At 39.9% G+C, this 18,238-nt stretch overlaps 1 protein-coding gene across 1 annotated transcript; it reads left to right on the top strand.

Moving 5' to 3' along the window:
* The first annotated feature begins 582 nt into the window (after positions 1-582).
* si:ch211-89o9.6 (zinc finger protein 235) lies at positions 583-16,850 on the top strand. Its single transcript, XM_062427175.1, has 6 exons — positions 583-1,079; positions 4,627-4,730; positions 4,949-5,066; positions 11,943-12,079; positions 15,560-15,653; positions 15,860-16,850. Exons 1-6 carry the CDS (start codon positions 782-784, stop codon positions 16,630-16,632), a joined length of 1,524 nt encoding a protein of 507 aa, XP_062283159.1. The 5' UTR covers positions 583-781; the 3' UTR covers positions 16,633-16,850.
* The last annotated feature ends 1,388 nt before the right edge of the window (positions 16,851-18,238 follow it).

Raw genomic sequence — 18,238 nt, 5'->3', positions numbered from 1 at the left:
ATGTGGGAGAGTATTTGACAGTCAATGTTGTGAGTAAAATCAAACATATTCCACTCCAAAAATATTAACACGGGTGGAAAAAGTCGGTTCTCTTCATATTGGGTCATTAACAGCAGTCCCCTTTGCGCAGGGCACAGCTGGTTAATACCTGCAGTCCTTCACTGGTATTATTTATAGACGCAGTTACCGGCAGCAAAATAACGCACTCAGGTTAAACCAGTACATTATAAGAAAATATCCTACCGGATAATGGGAGTGTGGACGACCTGTAACAGTCAAGTGTGTTTTCCTGAAATGTAGCAACTATAATACAGAAAGAAAAACTTTGTATAAGAGATTGTCAGACATATGGTCTCTTGTCTATTAAATCTTTTTGGGGCCAAAACGAGAACCACCAGCCGATCACAAAAGCTGTTTAACAGTTCCTGTATGATTCAATGTTATGAAAATATTAAGTGTGATTGTGTTAGTTACATGTTGTCCTGTTGAGGGCAGTAATACACCTAGTAGCGCCCATACTGACAAATCCTACAAAACGAGGAGGAAGCAGAAGGAAGAGAAGAAGAAGGAAATGACGCCAAATGTTTGCGGTCGGAGGTTGTGGACAGAGAAGAAAGTAGTACTTGTAGATTATCATTTAATACCTGCTCAAAGTTTCCATGACTTCCTGTAGCGCAGCCGTAATGGCTTGAACAAACTTACAATATTCCTTGAACTTACAAGACTCAGAAGGTATTTTCCTAACGACGGAGCAGCCAGCTAGTCACCGACTGGAGAAACAATGTCCAACCGTCTCGCTTTCCAGACTCAGCTGGCCTCCATCATGGAGGTCCTTGCTAATGCAGCGGTGGCGGAGATCTGTAAGCTGGTGGACGACGACTATGCTGTGGTTAGTTTACAGATGTCTCAGTGCCAGAGGGAGAACAAAGCCCTCAAGAGGAAGCTGCATCTGTTAGAGCTTAAGATGGCTCGGGGAAACGCAGAGAGGAGACTCCGGGAGAGCGCCCTGAGCAGCAACGTTAGCAGAGCCAGGGTTCAGATAAACAACGACAGGCTCCGCCAGCACTCGTCTGCTCCCGGTAAGACGATAAGAAACACTGCTATTGTTTAATGGAGCAGCCGAGTAACGATGTTATTCTCATTTCTTTTTAAAATGGTAGAACTGTTTGTCCTATTAATTTGCAGAAAATAAACAGACAAAGTAACACGTGTATAATGCCGGGACCTACAGTTAGCTTTCGCATGAGAAAAAATAGTAATCCATTTTATTTTCGTTGTTTGAAGTGAATTCATACTGATGGTCGTTATACGCCACAATGTATTCTATAATGTATTTGGGTGGAAAATAGTTGTTGAGCTAGCTGTTATAATTTAATCTAAATAAAAATTGGAAACTGGAGAATTCGAAGTTGAAAAGCAGATGTCTTTATTCATATGTTATTGAATATATACCGAACTGGTGCAAACTGCTGTCCCCCAACAACAACAAAAAAATGTAAAAAGCATTAAAGTTTATAAATCTTAGATGTTTAGAAAGATCCTGCTATTATTGTATTGAAGTATTGAAACCCAAAATAATATTTGAGATAACAGAAAGTTTAATATATATAAAATCATAATTTGTAGGGTACTTTCTCTGCTCCCAAACGCTGTGGGCGTGTCCGCCGAATTCGTTGAAACCCCGCCCCCTTCCAAGTGTCACCTGTCAATCATAATCACCACCGCTACCTGAAACATGGACACTACATCTGGCTCGGGATTCGGTCCGGTCCGTCAGCAGCGCGAAACGGCTGCGCCACGGATTCTCTCAGACTGCCCAGCGCCAACTCACGGCGGGCGCGTTACGGCGGAGCGGATAGGTTCCATCATTTTGAAGTAAATGTTTTCAAAAGTCTAAAACGTCAGCGTGTAACCTTAAGAAGCGTTCAAGCGTCACTACCAAACACCCATTTTCTGCAATTAAACAAACTGTTATGAGTTTTATTTTATAAAATATAGTTTTCACGTGTGTACCACTGTTCAGAACTGTTCTAACTAACCATGTGCTGTCTAGCATCTTTGAGATAGACTCAAAAATATTATATTTTATTTTTTTGTCACAACCAAGCATATGGTAAAATTTTGGGTTGTGACATGGTGTTTTTTTCGTAGTGACAAAAGGGAACACTTCAATACTTTATTTGTGGGAAATAACTACAATTTTAGTGCAGTTATGTTTAGTCTAAACTCCATGTAGTTAAAATTCTGTAAAGTGACATAGTGAATACTGAAATATAACTTAAAGGTGCAGTCTACAATGCTAGTGGAAGGCCAATCTAATGATCCCCCTCCATTCTGTGCTCCTGGAACAGTTTATGGTTCAGTCTGAAATGCTTTTCTGCTGTTTACAGAGCCAGGACTGTGTATGAACACCAGTGTTTCTGAACACACACTAGAGGATCAGACTAACAGAGAAGTTTAACACAACCATGTTGTGTTTCTAGAAGATGAGCTGTGAATCAAACCCTATAAATATAATGCCCATCTTTTATACTTAGATTATTTTATTGTAAGTCATTTAATCTATTAATCTGTCTATTATTTGGACAATCTACTAAGAATAAACCTGAAAGGGATTCTGAAACGGTCAACTTTTTTTATGTAGAAAAATCAATGTGAGGACATACCCCTCCTCACTTACACCCTCCTCAATACCCAAACTATCCAATAGCTTGTCAGTGAGGTGTAGTCTGAAATCTAAGTATAAAACATGTTCTTTTGAGATACGTGTGTCTGCTATACATGCAGGCTTTATATCTGCAACATTTAGTTATTACTAATAACATGGACAGACAATAAAGTACACTAAGATGTTATGGTAGTGTTTGGTTTAATGTGTATTAAAACTAATGGATCCTGAAGTTTGAAATCAGTATGATCAAGTTTATGCTTTTTACAGAGAATCGAATCAAAAATTACATTCAAAATATTGTTAACATTTTAATTGTTAGTGTTTCACCTCCTGAAAATCTTTTAATAAAATTGCTTAGTTAATATAAGTTAATATAACTCTTTTTATTATACTATAAGTTGTGTTTCGGTAGTGACACATTTTGGGAAAGGAATAATATTCCAAAACATTCTGAAAATACAATGTGAGGATTAACTGTACAATTACTAGAAATGTATACCTTAGATATTATATAATTTGAAATATATAATGATATAATAAGAAAAAATGTTTTCGATATTTTTCCAACCCTGACTTTGCACCAATTTGGTAGAATTGCCCTAATGGGCAAGGCGGTGTTAAATTGTGAGAATTGTCAATGAAGTTTTGCTTGATGTAATCTACGTGAGAGAACAAACCGCAGTTAATCTACCTAGAAATAACAAATTACCCACTGAGCATCTTCTTACCTGACCCCTCAGCACCAACAATTTGTTATAATTGATCAACAGCGGCCTGAGCAAAATATTTAAAACATGTTACTACCCACCCATCTTTATGACAGTTATGACTTATCTTAATTACATTCAGAACATTGTATGTTTAAATTTACATCAGAAAATAAAACCACTAATTATTGTTTTGCAAAATGTATAATACTCTAATTTTCAGGCGTACAATTAATGATTTAGTTTTTTAATGCATTTCTGAACACCTTTTTTTTTTTTTTTTTTTAACCTTTATTTATTCAGGGGAAATTCACTGAGAGCAGTGCTCTCTTTTGCAGGAAAAGCCCTGATCACATCCACACAGTTACACACATTGACACCTGGAAGCTGCCCAGTACTACCACAGTCTGATCTGTCGGCCACTGAGCAGCTCCACTGGAGCAGGTGGGGCCCTTGCTCAAGGGCACCTCAGTGGTGGTAATGAGGGAGGGGCAAGTGCTGCTTCTTCACTTTCCCCACCCAGATTCATCCTGCCGGTCCGGGGATTGAACCGGCAACCCTCCGGTCACAAGCTCGCTTCTCTAACTTTTAGGCCACAACTGCCCACTTGTAGTGGATTTAGCAGCTTGTTGTGCCACTTTCGTTTTCTCTAATGAAAAAGCAGCTGAATTGAATCTAAATGCAGACACAATAAAGCAGCAATGTCTCATTGTAATATGAGTAATTACATCAGCGATGCATCGTTTTGGTCTCAGCACTGTAACTTTAGCAGAGGCAGGCAATGTTCAGCACCTGGACTGTCTTTATGTTTATTTACATTTCTTTTCGCATTTTATATACCACGCCAAATGTGAAGAAGGCAATGATATCACAAATGTTTACGTTTAGCGTTGTTGTAACATTTGGCGTGGTTGTAGAAAACATGATGGAATAAGAGCAATATTTTTAAATAAGAGCGTACCAGCTCTTTATATATAATTGTGGTCAGCAGACACATTAGCATTTATTTCAAGTTTCTGTCAGTAGCAAAAATAATAAGTCAGTGCAGTGAGCTTAAAGAGTTGGTTGGGTTATTTTCTGTTCTTTTTTACACTAGTGACCCATTTCACATTACACATCATTTGATTCAACTATTTTGATACTTATTAAAAGACAACCGTTTCTCTGCTTCTACTGTGGTGTCATCGTCAATATTGACCACATAAATCTACGTTCTTGTGTCTAAAAGGCTTTTTTGTGTACATGTAGGTGGTGTGTTTCAGCGACAGTTGGATGTGCCTCTCTGGTCTGGTAGAGCTACTGCAGGGGACACAACCAGCGAGCCGATCCATTCCGACAACATCCAGAGTAAAGTAAGCATACCTCAAGGTCTGTGAAGGTGACTGTTGAGGTTGAGATATGTGCAGACAGAGAGGCTCAGAGGCAGAGCTGGGGGAACAAATGGTACAGGGATGGAACAGACTGGCTGTCTTGTGCTTGACAGCTGCTTGGAGTGAGTGTGTGCACTGTAACTGCTCGATTATGTACCAGATCTTTGCTGACCAAGTGACTAACATGCCTTCCTGTGCAGTCACCAGATGTGGAGCTGGTGGAACCGGAGGCACTGCTGGTGAAGGAGGAGAAGGTGGAGGCTAGTATGTCACAACATGAAGAAATAGAAGACGACGTGCCACTCATAAGAGATGATGGTTAGTACAGACTGTTGTCTACCCTGTGTGTTTTAATATGCTGCAATATATGAGTACTGGAAAACATGCAAGTACTGAAGTCAGGTTCCTTTTTTCTTATTCTTTCATCACATAGTTTCTTATTTAAAGATGTAACCCACTGATTTTACTTTTCTCCAGTTAAACCTGATTATGTCATAGTGATGTAAAAAATGAAAGTAAATGATGCGATAACACGCGTTTTTATATCAGGCGACATCCAATCAGCGGCGAGTTTCTCCCGACGTCACAAGCGTGAATGAAGCGATGATCCAAAAATGTATATTTATGATCAAGCGGCGCGATAGAAGCGATTCAAGAGATTTTTTTGCGTCAGGCGCTTTTGGTCTGAACGCCCCTTTACACACACACAGTTGCCGCGGGTCATCCAATTCGTTACGAAAACTTAGGATACTAGAAACTGTGGTGGTCCTGAAACGGCCTCCTGTATTGCAGGAATCCCCTACTCCAAAGGCATGTGTCCAATAAACACTGCGGATACTGAAGGCTTCAGGAAAATGGTAAAAACACTGGACAAAAGATTATTTATTATCCCCTCACACAATTATTTATTCTGCATAGTTTTTCCTTGATTCGTTCTCACGTGGTTGTGTTCTTTATTTTTTATTGATTGTATATTTTAGGTAAAAGGTTTTGCCCTGTTGAAGTTTTGGTACATTTTTTAATTAATACTAAATTTTGGTGAATAGGAGGACTTATTTATTTGAATGCAAAGATTTGCACATTAAGGAGCATAAGGAGCAATATGGATGTTAAAGCAGTTATATTTATATGACAGTGAATATATTTGTTGTCATTAAAATCAATGAATAATTGTGGTATTAATCATTATCAATATTGAGCAAAATAATTGTGATTATCATTTGGGCCATGATTGTGCAGCCCTACCTCAGCCCACTGAATTGCAATGCCTCGGCATCTGAAAAAAGATCCTTCAGATGCTGAACTGCATCCACAGTTTTGTAAAAAGAAATCTGATTGCGAATATTCTGCCTGATATTACAATTGCGATATTAGAAGGAATGATTTTTATTTAATTTTTAAATCATTAAAATCATGAAAAACATTAAAATTGTCATCCTACATTTATTGAATTGAACTGGAAAAAGTGGATATCCTTGAACTTTAAATAGGCTATGGCTCGGGAGGTAGAGCAGTTGTCCACCAATTGGAAGATCAGAGGTTCGATTCCTGGCTCCTCCAGTCCACATTTCAATGTGCTGTGCCAATGGTGTGTGAATGTTAGCTTCCTCCTGATGAGCAAGTTGGCACCCTGTGTGGTAGCTCCTGTCATCAATCAATCTCAATCAATCTTTATTTATACTGAGCCAAATCACAACAAAAGTTATCTCAAGGCACTTTTCATATAGAGTAGGTCTAGACTGTACTCTTTAATTTAAAGAGACCCAACATTCCCACATGAGCAACACTTAGCGACTAAAGCTGCTAAAACTCTCTTTTAACAGGAAGAAACCTCAGGCAGAACCAGGCTCAAAGTGGGCGGCCATCTGCCTCGACCGGTTGGGGTAGAGAGGAGAGAGAGGAAGAATAGGAGAGAGAGAGAAGCACATAGAAAATAAACATTGAAGCTAGAAGGTCCAGGACTGGAATCTGTCATCCAGACGTCTACAGGCCCAGATTACCTGTGAGAGAAGAAAGCACAGACAACTCTGGGGAAGAAGTTTAGGTTATTGAATGCATTAATAGTACATGAATGTTAATGGTAGAGAGGGTGTCTGCCCCCTGGACTGAATATGGAACATGGTTCCACAGGAGAGGAGCCTGATAACTGAAGGCTCTGCCTCCCATTCTACTTTTAGAGATACTAGGAACCACAAGTAGGTCTGCAGGTATATAAGGTTCTTTAAGGTATGATGGAGCCTGACCATTAAGAGCTTTAAAAGTGAGGAGAAGGATTTTAAATTCTATTCTAGATTTTACAGGAAGCAAATGCAGTGAAGCTAAAATGGGAGTAATATGATCTTTCTAGTTTTTTTTTCAGAAAGTGTGCAGCTGCATTCTGGACCAGTTGGAGAGTCTTTAGAGACTTGTTAGGACAGCCTGATAATAATGAATTACAATAATCCAGCCTAGAAGTAACAAATGCATGGATTAGTTTTTCAGCATTATTTTTAGATAGGATGTGTCTGAAGTTGTAATATTACGCAGATGAAAAAGGCATTCCTTGAAATTTGCTTTATGTGTGAATTAAAGGACAGATCCTGGTCAAATATAACTCCTAGGTTCCTTACAGTAGTACTGGAGGCCAAAGTAATGCCATCCAGAGTAGTTATATCATTGGATAATGTGTTTCTGAGGTGTTTAGGGCCAAGCACAATAACTTCAGTTTTTTCTCAGTTTAATAACAGGAAGTTACAGGTCATCCAGGTCTTTAAGTACTTAAGGCATGCTTGTAGTTTATTTAACTGGTTGGATTCTTTTGGCTTTATTGATAGATATAATTGAGTATTGTCTGCATAACAATGAAAATGTATTGAGTGTTTCCGAGTAACGTTTCCTAAAGGAAGCATATATAAGGTGAATAGTATTGGTCCAAACACTGAACCCTGAGGAAACAGATACATATGATTTAAACCAGTTTAATGCTGTTCCTTTAATGCCAATTAAATGTTCAGGTCTCTGTAACAGGATTTGATGATCAATAGTGTCGAAGGCAGCACTAAGATCTAACAGGACGAGGACAGAGAGAAGTCCATTATCTGATGAAGTTAGGAGGTCATTTGTAACTTTTACCAGTTCTGTCTCTGTACTATGATGAGCTCTAAATCCAGACTGAAAATCCTCAAATAAACTATTACTATGTAGACATTTACACAGCTGCTTTCTCAAGGATCTTAGATAGAAAGAGGAAGTTAGATATAGGTCTATAGTTGGGTAGTACTCATGTGCGAAAATATCGTGTGAGGGCAGTGTAAAATACAAAACAAAAGAAACTGAAAATACATATTTGTTCATCAAGGGTGGAGATAATCGTTCATTAATCGTTATCGGTGTTAAAAGTTAAATTAATCGTGCTTTAGATTTTTGCCATAATCGCCCAGCCCTATCGTATAAGGAAGTGCTAACTGATCATCAGTGTATGAATGTGTGAATGAGTAAATGAGACATGTAGTGTAAAAGTGCTATATAAGTACAGTCCATTTACCATAAATCAACTTAGAAATAAAATTAAAAACACTTCCTCTCTGTCTGTCACTCCCCCAACATATAATGCACTGGATTATAACACAAGACAAAACAAAAGCATCACTGTAAAATAGAATGTGTTATCTTGTTTTGATATTCACCCAGTCCAACCTACAAATATTGAATGGGACAATGAGCCAGCAGTCATAGCCCTGAGATATGCAGTGATGTATGATTTTGGAAGTAATTGTAATTAATGTGTAGATATTTCTTGGCATTTCTTATTAATTTGCTCAGTTGTGAGTCAGTAATTTGAACTTGACTTGTGAATGTAGCTGTTTAAAGGATCACAGTCATGCAGCTCTGCTCTGCTCATGCTATTTAGAGAATGTAATTAATATTTCCCTCAATGATGTATTATTACACCACCAGTGACCCATCTGTAATGCTAATATAGTCATGCAAAGCCAAGGTAGCACTGCGTTTTTTGATGGTTTTTTTTGTGGTGTTTTTTAAGGAGCGCCACAATATTTGCAAGATCCTGCCAGCAAGCTGCTGATGGACCAATAATGTATCTAGTGCTGAGTAGCCAGCCAGTGATAGTAACTAGTAACAGCATGAGAAGACACACTCCACTGCAGCGCTCTGCTTGCCTTCCACCCAGGCCCACTATACACAATTGATGAATAAAAAACTCACCTTCACCAGTTGGACTAGTTACCCTAGAAAACTGGAAGGCAAAGGAGAAGAGGAATATGGTTCGTAGTCCCCATTTGGGGGCTTGGCAGACAGCAGAGTGTGGCAGAGGGAGGCAGGGTCTGCCTCTTCATAGACGTGACAGTTGTCATCATTGTCATGCTCGTGCCATGGTTTGGACCAAGCTTCCATCTTCCCTCTGATACCCCTTTTCCACCAAAGCAGTTCTGGTGCTGGTTCAGGTTCACAGTCGGTTCAACTGTGAACCAGCTCAGAACCAATTTGCTTCTCCACGGTTCGAGGTGGTTAGGGAGCCACGTCATTACGTCACTGTATACGTCAGTTACGTCGCTGCTTTCCCACAAAAACTCGCGCCAACTTAGAAGCAACAATAATACAAAGAAGAAGAAGCAACAATAACAATGGCAGACTACGCGTTTGTACAGCTGTTGTTCCTGGCTCTACGAGGCTTCATTGACATCCAAACACGGCAGATACAACGTATTTGTGCTGCTCGACAGGATTGAGATGGTTTTGTTAGCCTTTGTTGTAAGCTAACGTTAGCCAGCAGAGCACAGCTAACTCACAACGCAAATGTGTATGAATTTCACCATCAGTCAAATGTTCAAGGGATAACTCACTCCTTATCTATTCACCACTATGCGGTCTTGTTTGTTGTGGTTGGTCTCAATAACCCCGCCTCCTAAAGTAAGTGGTTCGTTCTTCTAGTCCAGCAAAGAACTGGTGCCACTTTGGAACCGGTTTTTCTGGCCGAGAGCCTGTTCTTTGTGTGTCAAAACAGGAAAACCGGTTCCAAATTAAGCACTGGCCCAGAATCACAAATGGAACTGCTTTGGTGGAAAAGGGTTATGAGTCTGTGGCCTCGAACCCACTGGTGACATAGGACTTTCTATCAGCCATCTTTTTTGTACAGTGACACCAGAGGGTGAATTTCTACTCACAGGCAATCTGTCTCTTGAGGGCGCTGAGTGAAAAAGAGGGAAGAGCCGCATAGATGCTGGGGTGTTATAGTGGGAGGATGCTGCGTGGTTGTTACCTCTTGATTGGGTGTTGAGTGCAAATATCTTTTCTCAGAGCATCACAAGGGTAACGTGACAGCAAAGCCTGCAGAGGGCTGAGCATGTATGAAATAGAACATAACTAGCACAGCTTAGTGATGTTTAGAAAATTAACTGCATTACTTAATAATTTAATTTGGAAGTATCTAAAGGTGGCAATATTTACTTTTTGTTATCTTGTTTTAAAATACTATGACTTCATATATTTTTCACATTAAACGTTCCAGTGGGCGCGCAGGTGGTCGAGTGGTTAAGAGCTCATGCCATGTACGCAGAGGACCCCGGTTGGAGTCCCAGCTTTCTGCATGTCACACCCCCTCTCACTCCCGTAATTTCTTGTCTCTCTACTGTCAGATAAAGGCGTCTATGCCAGATTAAAAAAACATTTTTTAAAAACGTTCCAGTAACTCAAAGTACATAATCCCACTCTTCCTGTGAAACAGCTGCAGGAAGTGCTGAGTGTCATGGATGATATTACAATGCACACCCAGACAAAAGTATAGCACGCTAATATTATCTTGTAGGCTATCCTTTTAGAAGAACTGCCAGAAAACTATTACAGCTTCTTCAATTAAACATTTCTGTCATACGGGATAGTTCATATCTGTGGGTTTTGGACTGTTTGACATTTGACTGAACAGGGAGCAGTTTTTCACAATTATCTGACATTTGCAATCTGACTAAATGATTGAGTCTTATAGTGGGAGGATGAAAATAATCAGCCCATTAATCTATAATGAATATAATTGTTAGTCTCTGGACAATGGAGTATGATGTCTTCAAGTGGACCAACCAACACACACAGCAGCACTCTGGTTGGGTGAAGAAAATAACACTGTTCAGTCTGTTTGATCTCTGTGCCCATACAGTATTTAGTTTTACTGGTCCCAGTGGTGCAGCAGAGAGACTGCTGTCCACTGCTGAAGACGTAACCTTAGTAACAGCACAGTACACCAACTTCAGTTTTTTATAAAAAGCATTGAATCAGTGATATTGGTCAGTTCATGTCATTATTGTCAGGCAACAGACTAACTTTTTAACTTTACTTTTTTCTGTTGCTTGGATACTGACTTTCATCTAGACTTAGTTAACTCAACTGTCAGTGATGTTTCATATTGTATTTAGGTGGACTCAAGTGAATGATTTGGCATACAGGAGTATGGGCTCTAATATAGTGCCCCCTTTCTATTTATTCAGGCAAAAATTGATTTTGGAATTGTAAAATCAAGTCTGAATTGTATCGTGACACCAATGGTGCTTTTCCATCAGGGATAGTACCTGGTACCAGGTACTTTTTTAGTACCTGGTCTGGTGAGGTTCCAAGCGAGCCCAGCCGATACTAAAATGTGACGTCAACAGACTGCCGGCCACTGATTGGTCAGAGTGTTGTCACTGGAAGAGTCATGAGCCGTCCCACACAAGAATCAAACCCGGCATTTTTAAATACCGGCAGCAGCGTTACAGCGATTCAGCTTTCTTCTCTTGCTTTGTGTGTGACAAAAGACACAGACAGAGCAGCAACACCACTGCCTCAATGTCCTCCATTGTTAATGTGTTTGTGTTGCGTATAAAACGAAGTCACAGCCGTTTTCAAGCAGCTGTGCTATGACGACCCCTCCCAGGTTGAGTAGGTACTATAATAATGGAAAAGGTCGTTCCTGGTACCAAGTTGAGTCGAGCCGAGTCGTGCTAGAACTGTATAGTGGAAAAGCGCCACAAAAATTGGAATCAAATTGAATTGTGAAATTCCCAGAGATTCCCTCTCCTACTTATTTTACCATGTGAGCCTTATTTGCTGCCTTTCTCTATCTTCTATCATTATCCAACACAAATCATCTATATCAAGAGACAAAGGTATTATTATTATTATTAACTGTCATATTTTTCTCCATCCTTTCCCCCACAATCTCTGAAGGAGTGGTGGAGTGTGTTCCCCGTGGAGCTGCAAGACAGAGACCCAGCCCTGAACAGCTGGACACCCAATCCCCCTCCAGCCAGTCCCAGTCCCAGAGCAGCAAGTTGAGGCACAGCGGCGGCAGCAGAGGAGCGGAGGTCAGTGGCTCCTCTCCTCTCCTTAAGTGTGAACTCAGTGCCTTTGTAAAGGACCGAGACTCTCTGCAGGAAATGATAAACTGTCACCAGTATATCGATGATGGCAGCAGTGACTCGCAGTTTGACGTGTTGTGTGACAATAAAAATGCTAACTCATTGGTTGAGGAGTTTTTTGACAAGACTTCAGTGACTGAAGTGGAAGGAAGTAAGCTGGCTTGTTCTTATTCAATGGCTGCTGATTTTCCATCAACCTCTTCTACTATCAATGGCTGGGCTTGTTACAGCTCCAGTTTTCCCCTGTCCCAGCCCCTCAGTGATGACAACAAAGCCTGCCATCGGGCCAGTACCAAGGAAAGACTGTTTGTTTGTAGCTGCTGTGGCAAAGCGTTTAACCGACCCAAGAAGCTGGAGATCCACCAACGGGTCCATACAGGAGAGAAACCTTTCAGCTGTTCCACTTGTGGGAAGATGTTCTCAGAGGCTGGGAACCTGAGGAAACACCAGAGAGTTCACACTGGGGAGAAACCTTACAACTGTGGGTTGTGTGGCAGGGGATTCGCCTGGATTAGAAACCTCAAAACACACCAGCAGAAGAGCCATTCTGAAATGTATACTGAAGAGGAGACATGGCAACACACCTGAATTGTCCTCTTATGTACATTCTAGAGCATAACAAAAAAAGAGAAGACCTTGACTCAGTGTTGGCAATGGAAAGAAACTTTCTGCTCAGCAGAATTAATTTTACACAAGACCTTCATAAGAACTTTCTGAACAGATTTCTAAATATTTCACATAATAGTTAACAAGAAATGTTTTTTTTTTAAAATAAAGCTGTTTTCAAAGACAGAAATCCTAAATAAAAGGAATTAGAATTGCAGTTTATCTGTTTCTTATATGCAAGCTTGGGTTGACCCACTGCACACAGCTGGAGTTTTGGTCGGAGTGGATACTTGGCCTAGCCCCGGACCTTATTTCCCAGAAGCATCATAAAGGAAATGACATTGTATATTTTTCTTATTGTCAACTAACTCAGAAATGTGTAAGTCCGTCTTTCTCTTTCTGACTTCCCTACTCAGCCTGTGGTTCCGAGTGAGTAAGTTCCCAAAACAGCTGGTCATTTTTAGTTTTTAGCAAATATTATACAGGCACGAGGAAATAGTGCATCTGTTGGGACTATTGTCAGTGGTGTATTAATCCATGTTTGATGCTCCAATAAATATTTCTGGCAGCAGGATGGTGTCTGTGGGACTGAATCAAAATAAACTACAGTGTGTGTGTTCATGGTGAAGAAGGAACGTGAGCCAGTGCAGCGGTGTGGGTCACTGATGTGTATTTAATCGTTTTTAGAGAACAATGGAGTTCTGTGACACAGGAAGATGTATCAGACACAATACTTGATAATAGGGTCAATTCATTGCACAGTAGAAAGATGTCCATTCTGTTTTATAGTATACTGCATAGTATGCATCTTAATCACTAGCCCCCCCCCCCCCCCCCCCCCCCCTTCAGCTTTTAAATGAAATAATACATATTCACAAATGATCCTATCTTATCACTACAAGTCTTGAAAGTTCTTTCAAGCTTCCTCTTAAGACGGAGTCATAAAGCTGCTGACAGATGTTCAGCAAGGACCTGAGAGAACTTCTGAGCTAAGTGAAGGGGCAGAGTTGATCCTGTTGCTATTATTGACATAGCACTATCTCCACAGTGATTGGTTGACAGGTGACTTAGGAAAATATTCATCAACAATCAGTAGCGTGATTAGATAGTTCACAAATAAAACAAGGTCAAATACTTGATTAATACTTATTTGATCAGTAGATTGTATCTGACAAAATGATCTACATACAGATCGTGAGATTTTATTTTCCAGTTGACTGGAAAAGATATTTCATTGATGGGATAACTCTTACTCTACATATAGTGTGAATTTAACCAGGTAGTCCAGTGATTCCCCTGAAATCAGCCTTCATTTATTTGTTGTAGTTGGGGATTATTTAATATTGACTTCAACTGTCAAACAAAAGCATAAAGATTGTAATTTGGCGTGATGTATTATTCTAACAAATGGTGGTTTTATGGGTTCATCAGCGCCAAACCGTTTTTTCTGATGGAGAATTGTTTAAGCTATTTTTTCTGGTCTTACTCTGTTTTTAATAGATCAGTACACTGATTAAACCCTTATTCCTGCAATCAAAATATCCTTCACAAAGTTCGTTGTGATTGAATTTGTCTAAGATCCTGAAGCAATGAGGCTCACTACCAGCAGCTTGTGAGGTGTCAGTGACTCATGAGTCCTTCTCTCTGACTGAGAAGCTAAAAACTTTGTGAATTACTCTGCCCACAAAGTTGAATTGTTCCAACATTAGGACTGACGCGCCCATAAAATGTCAACGTTTCTCCTAACTCAGCCAGTTAGAAGTTACTTCAGTCTTAGATGTTTTGCCCTGGTTTGTACTGTGTTGTTAATATTTGGATATGTTTGGTGTAAATAATAACCACATGTGAGGAGTAAAGTCTTGGGCCAGTTTTCAGTTACTCTTACTGGATCTGTAAAATGCTGTCCATGTATGTTTGAGAGCACTTTAAGGAGTGGCCATGTGTTTTCATGAAACATGTCACTTTTGTATGCAAAATGTAATTTATGGAAAAAAATTAGCTTATTAAACCTCTGAGAATTCTAATTTTGTGACCGTCTTATTTTAAAATGAATACAGATCAAATTTGAGACTGGCATAATGCATGCGTCACAAATATGGCATTTGTTTTAATAAGTGAAATGTAACAAACTTCCTGAGAGGAAATGATCTTGTGTTGCAAGTTGCAGTTTTGCTGAAACAGGTCAAAATCTCCCTTGTGATCAAAAAGCACCTTTCCTTACACTCCAGAAAATAATGGTCTGTCTTGGCCAACATGTCACCTCTTTACTGTATGGATGAAGCATAGAATGGCAGCCAGACAGAACACTCCAGGAAATGAAATGCTCTTTTTTAGGGCCCTCTCAAAACTGAGGATGAACTCTCTTCGACCCCATAATTAAAAGAAAGAGTAAGTATTATGTGTATTCTAAAGCAACAACATAAAAACAATCAAATAAACCAGCAAAGCAACACAGCAACAGTACATTTGCTCAAAGAGAATGTTTGTTTGATTTCTACAAATAGTTTTGTGCACTAGGAAAAAAAAACCTCTAACCTTTTACTCTGTGGTCTCACCCAGATATACATTCAAGCATAGTCTGTTATATTAAGTCTTTATGATTTCATGTATAAGACTAATCAAATAATCAAAGCATTCCCCTACCGTCTAATCAGAATGGGACTCACCAACACTTACAGATCAGATGTAAGTGTAATATCAAGTATCAACAGTGTGATGACATTTATTCTCTCTTATTCTGTCAGTGCTACTCACTGGAAATGTGTCTGTTGCCATGTTGTGTGTCTAACATCAGCTGTTCTCTCTTTCTTGTGTGTACAGAAGGAGGAGGAACCAGACATGGTGCTTGTGAAGGTGGAGGAGGTAGAGCTAGTGACTGGAGCCCAGAGCCAGCCAGGCCTCAGCATACAGGAGGGTGAGCAAGTGGACCTTTCATTTTAATCAACAAGAGTGTCTTTCATTCTTACCACAGCTCAACTTGTTCAAAATATTGGTAGTTTAGACTAATTATTATTATTATTTCTCACATAACATGTACTCAAAGATATTACATGATGTAATGTTGTTCAGTAAGTACAGTTAAAAGTGTCTGTAAGAGAAAATGTTTCTCTCTGTATCTAGGGTTAGTGGAGTCCAGCACAGATGACTACAGAGGAGTGCTGCCATTTGATGAAACCACACAAACCTCCACCAATCAGCTATCTGATCTGCAGGAGTCTGGGCAGGGCTTCTCAGAGGTCAGCTATGGCCATCCTTCACTGTGGACTAATGGGGGGGATAATTATTGTCATGATGACAGCCTCCCAGGGCCATCCTCGCACTGCGCCCCCCTTTCATACCTGCCCAGCACAGTCATTGGTGCAGAGCCTGGTAGCTCTGGGAGGGGATTGGCTGTTGAGAATTCACCTGAAAGGGGATTGGCTGTTGAAAGTTCTAGAGGCTTCCATACCTCTGTGTCCTTTCCACAGGCTCCTGTTATCGATCTGTCAGAGGAGTCCAGCCCCATTCAGTTGTCAGGTCAAATGCAGATCGTGCAGCTCTCAGGCTCAGGGCCTCAACAGTTTCTGAACCACAGTCAAAGTCAGGGCCAGAGAAGTTATATCAGAGCTGACACGCAGCAGAAAATCCCCAGGAAGAGGGTTTGCATCTGTAGGTTCTGTGGGAAAGGCTTCAGTTCTCCGGCAAATTTAGAATCCCACCTCAGGACTCACACTGGCGAGAGGCCGTATGGCTGTAGCATCTGTGGCAAAAAGTTCTCCCAGTTCTGGAACCTGAAGATCCATCGCAACATCCACACAGGGGAGAGACCGTATGCGTGCTCACTATGCCCAGAGAGGTTTTCTGACCCAAGCAACCTGAAAAAACATGAAAAAAGACACCACCCACAAACATAGACACGTAGTCCAAAACGCTTGCTTGGAGAATGGTGTGTATTGCTTGTGCCACATTTCAAACCCTCCAAGGAATCACAATAACAACATTTTAGTCAAGTTTTTCCCTTAATATTTAATAATCAAATCCCAAAATCAATAGCAAGATGAAGAGTAAATCTAGTTTGCTCTCCTGTGGCCAAGAACATTTCTTTATCTTCTCATCCCGAATGTCAGTCACAACAGTAGGTTTTCATGAACAGTTACATTTAAAGTGTGTATCCACCATAGTACGCACACATTTCTCAATTAAACGAGAAGTCATTTCCATGAACACTTACCTGTAACAATCTCATAATGCACTCCATCTACAGCTGTCAATGATGATGATTATGAAGCATCAAAAATAACTGTTGCGTGTTTATAATATGGGCAGTATTTAATGAGGGAGTGATTTCAGATACAGCCTCAGTGTATTTCCTGTCTACAGCAGGACTTCTATCAGTACAACAGAGTATGTGGTGAGTTTCTAATGCCACGTAAGGATCAAAACTCAAGACTCAGAACTTACAAATCATATAGACTTCATTAACAGAGTAACCGAAGTCCTACTGCTTCTTTTATACTTTTCTATGTATTCATTTGATAAGTGTACTTTGATCGGTTATACAAACATAATTACACATGACAAGACGTGTGTCATACTCACCATTCTGCTGCTTTACCATTATTACTGTTCTCATTCAATAATAGGTTCCGGTTGTTTTTACTGTGCCTTTTTCTTATGATTTACAGCCAAGCTGCTTTCAGTGAAGCTCAACCCTTTCTGCACAAACTTTGAATCTAAAGCTGGCCAGAATTATGCTCTTTAAATCATTAAAAGCCATCTGCTAGATGACTTAACATGAAACATCTGTGCAGGAAGTGTTTTTTCACTGATGGTAGCTTAACATCATATGAAAAATAACAGTTAAGTAGAACTGAGAACAGTATTTCTGTTAGAGAAGATAAATTGAGTGTGTGGCATGTCCTTTTTTGGATTGCTGTTACTTTCTATGAATCTCACAACCCCTACAAAGATATTTCACATTAAAAACGTACCAGGAATAGCAATCAAAAACATCAAAGTGGATGTGGTTGGAAATAATTAGTGACTTTAAAGCAGTTGTGGTAATAAAAGCAGCAGAGGGGTGAGTACAACAGGACTATGTTGAACTGATAGAATTAACGCCATGGAAATGTACATTATACTAAACAAGGAGGAAGTTAATTATTAAAGTTTGACAGACTTCAGTATCAAAGTATTATTGAGGGTTCAATATGCACCAAACTCTTATATTCACATTTGCATTAGTAAATTACAAGCTACTTGGTTGTATTTTACTATCTGAGTGTTGATACAGAAACTAAATGGTAAATGGACTGTACTTATATAGCGCCTTTCTAGTCTTTTCGACCACTCAAAGTGCTTTACACTACAACTCATTCACCCCATTCACACACATTCATACACTGATGGCAGGCAGCTACAGGAGCAATTAGGGGTTAAGTGTCTTGCCCAAGGACACATCATGTAGACTGGAGGAGCCGGGAATCAAACCGCCAATCTTCCAATTGAAAGGCGATCGCT

Source organism: Scomber scombrus, chromosome 2 (assembly GCF_963691925.1).
Source record: "Scomber scombrus chromosome 2, fScoSco1.1, whole genome shotgun sequence".
NCBI lineage: Eukaryota > Metazoa > Chordata > Actinopteri > Scombriformes > Scombridae > Scomber > Scomber scombrus.
Note: the sequence above shows the minus strand (reverse complement) of the source record. Positions and strands in the feature narration are given on the sequence as shown.